Below are 2,470 nucleotides of genomic sequence, written 5' to 3'. Positions count from 1 at the left end.
CTTGGTATAGTCTGGTTGCAGGATCATCGATGTTTCCTAGATGAAGATGATGGTGATCCACAAGAACTTCTACTCCTCTCTTCCTTATGATGGGAGTGTTGGGTTTTAAAGGTGTGAACAGGAAATGAAGGGTTGTGACTATGCCAAAGGGTTGTGACCTTTATGAAAGGTTGTGTCCTTTCTAAAGAGTTGTGACCGTTTGAAAGGTTATGCCTTTTTCAAAGTGTTGTGACCTTTCTAAAAGGTTGTCTTATTTCCAAAGGGTTGTGACCTTTACCCTTTGTTGGCTATAAATAGAGAGGTTTTCTCTCATTTTTCTGCATCGAATTCTTCCCTTCTTTTGCATACATTTCTTACAAAACAAAATCGATCGATCGTGTCTCTGTGTGTGATTCGTTGCTGTCATTTTGAGTTCGTTGAAATTATCGAAGTTTGAGGTACCACTACTTCTTTAATGGTTAATCCGTTTTATCTTGGGAGGAATTAATCTGCAACCTCGGGTACTTGAGGGGATTAAATTTCTTAAGGACACACAGTGGGTTCTGTGGACTCGGATAGTTCTTTGTGTTTTTCTTTTCATCTTTTATTATTTCTGGTTTGCTAATCTGAATACAGGAGATAACACACCCCTGAATATATATCTTCAAGCAAATCAGACTCCAATTTTGCGATCTTCTATAGTGATTCCAAGTTCACACCCCAACTTTCTCAATACTTGGTTGGACAAGTATCATATAGAACCCTTGTTTCCAGGATGGAAGAAACCCTACTTATAGAGATTTCTTCTCAATCCAAAAAGGAGAACTAAAACACTCGGTCTTTATTTGGAACAAGAAAAACACACGTTTTTCGTCCTTTCTCCTAAGAAATAGAATTATGAGTTCTACAATCATACCAATAACTTATTCATTATTTTTTATAACTTATTCAATTTCCATTTTAGATGGTGAACAAATAATTTTATACTTTCTAATTTCCTCTTATTATCAACTATAGTTATGCAGGCAAAGCAGAGCAAAACACCTTTTAGCATTGTGCTCTGGGTTTCCTAATCTTTTGAGTAAATTTCAACTGCTCTTATTTTTTTATACTTCCCAAGTCATGTTAGAGAAGGCAACAATTAGTGGACATAACACATAAAAAGTTGTAAAAGGAAATCGTCAATATAAGAATTGACACAGTTCAATTATCTCATCACACATTCTTCAATACATAAAAAACAGCACAATCATATGTTTTCTCAAGTTGAAAGCAACAACTACTAATTATTCAAAAGAGTAGAAGATGTTGAGATGGATCAATTGTATTTATGGGCAATCTCCAAGAGAGTGTCACAAAGTTGTTTGGGCATACATAGCATTGCCATATGATCAGTACCTTTGATCTCCTTTGCTTCGATGACGGTTCCATTGTTGTCAATTTGCCATTGCTGGAATTCTTTTGGTGATACTTTATCCTCAGTGCAGATTATATAAACTTTCTTCACTGATCCAAACCCTTCGTCCGTGAAATACTTCACCTTTGATAGATCTTCGATAAACAGAGAGCTTGGCCTTATCAATGACGATGCTAATGCAACATCCTACCAAATAATATTGATTTAGTATATGTCATTGCATTCATCAAAACATAAATATTTGTTTCTATATAAAGCTTACCTCAGGAGAGCATAACTGATAAAGTTTTTGAGCCAAGAACTTGGGCCCAAAAGGCATGGATGTCAGAGGCTCTTCAGGGGTACCATATGATACAAATTGGGTGTCAAGCCAATCCTCTTTTGTTGTCGTCTCCAAGTACTGAACATTAAAATTGAGTTCATATAAATAAAGCAATCGTTCACAAACAACATAAATATGAATTGGCTAAATGGACAGCTTTTAAATAAGGAGACCATAGACATATTGTAAGTAATTGCTACTCAAATTATCACTAAATCAACAAAAATAGTCTTATATAGGTACTTGAATCTTGACATTAGGATCCTGTGCCCTTAACCTGGATCATTCAAGCTCATTTGTCTCTATTCTCAAATATTCGAATCTTAATAAGTTATCATTTTCTGCGATATCCTGATATTCATTTCAACCTCGGTATTACACCAATTTATGAAGCTCATTGTCAGGTTATCACAATTATTTCCCTGTATTTTGGGTTAAAATATACTCCGTTGTGTATCAAAAGTTCAAGTAGACTTTCACCCCATTCAGTGATGGTCTATCAATAGATTTGCATAGCGAAGTAGAATGATATTTTGCACTTACTCGGTTGATTATAGATACTATATCAATAAGCAGGGTGCTCTAAGTTGAACAAAATCAAGAAATCCTAATGTCTGTATAGGGAATACATCATAAGGTTTGAACACGCGATTCTAGGCTTTAGAGAATTTCAAAGCCTAACCAATTGAGCTACAGACAACTTTTGTTTAAAGAGTGTCACCTTGCGGTATATATCCTTTTCTTTTTTTTTT

At 35.0% G+C, this 2,470-nt stretch overlaps 1 protein-coding gene across 1 annotated transcript; it reads right to left on the bottom strand.

The window, feature by feature from the left end:
• Positions 1-1,169: 1,169 nt before the first annotated feature.
• LOC102593739 (salicylic acid-binding protein 2-like) lies at positions 1,170-2,004 on the bottom strand. The gene is made up of 3 exons (XM_015315000.1): positions 1,996-2,004; positions 1,659-1,862; positions 1,170-1,582 (listed from the first exon to the last, which is right to left on the bottom strand). The coding sequence occupies exons 1-3, from the start codon at positions 2,002-2,004 to the stop codon at positions 1,298-1,300; spliced, it is 498 nt and encodes a 165-aa protein (XP_015170486.1). The 3' UTR covers positions 1,170-1,297.
• Between the last annotated feature and the right edge of the window lie 466 nt (positions 2,005-2,470).

This window comes from Solanum tuberosum, unplaced genomic scaffold (assembly GCF_000226075.1).
Source record: "Solanum tuberosum cultivar DM 1-3 516 R44 unplaced genomic scaffold, SolTub_3.0 scf00332, whole genome shotgun sequence".
Lineage (NCBI taxonomy): Eukaryota > Viridiplantae > Streptophyta > Magnoliopsida > Solanales > Solanaceae > Solanum > Solanum tuberosum.
The sequence above is the reverse complement of the archived record's forward strand: the minus strand, read 5'-3'. Positions and strand labels throughout refer to the sequence as shown.

What these genes read in the sequence shown, in the direction of transcription:
- LOC102593739 (XM_015315000.1), bottom strand. An exon ending in ATCAGTTATGCTCTCCTGAG is followed by an intron (nt 1,583 to 1,658) that starts GTAAGCTTTATA and finishes ATTATTTGGTAG; the next exon opens with GATGTTGCATTAGCATCGTC.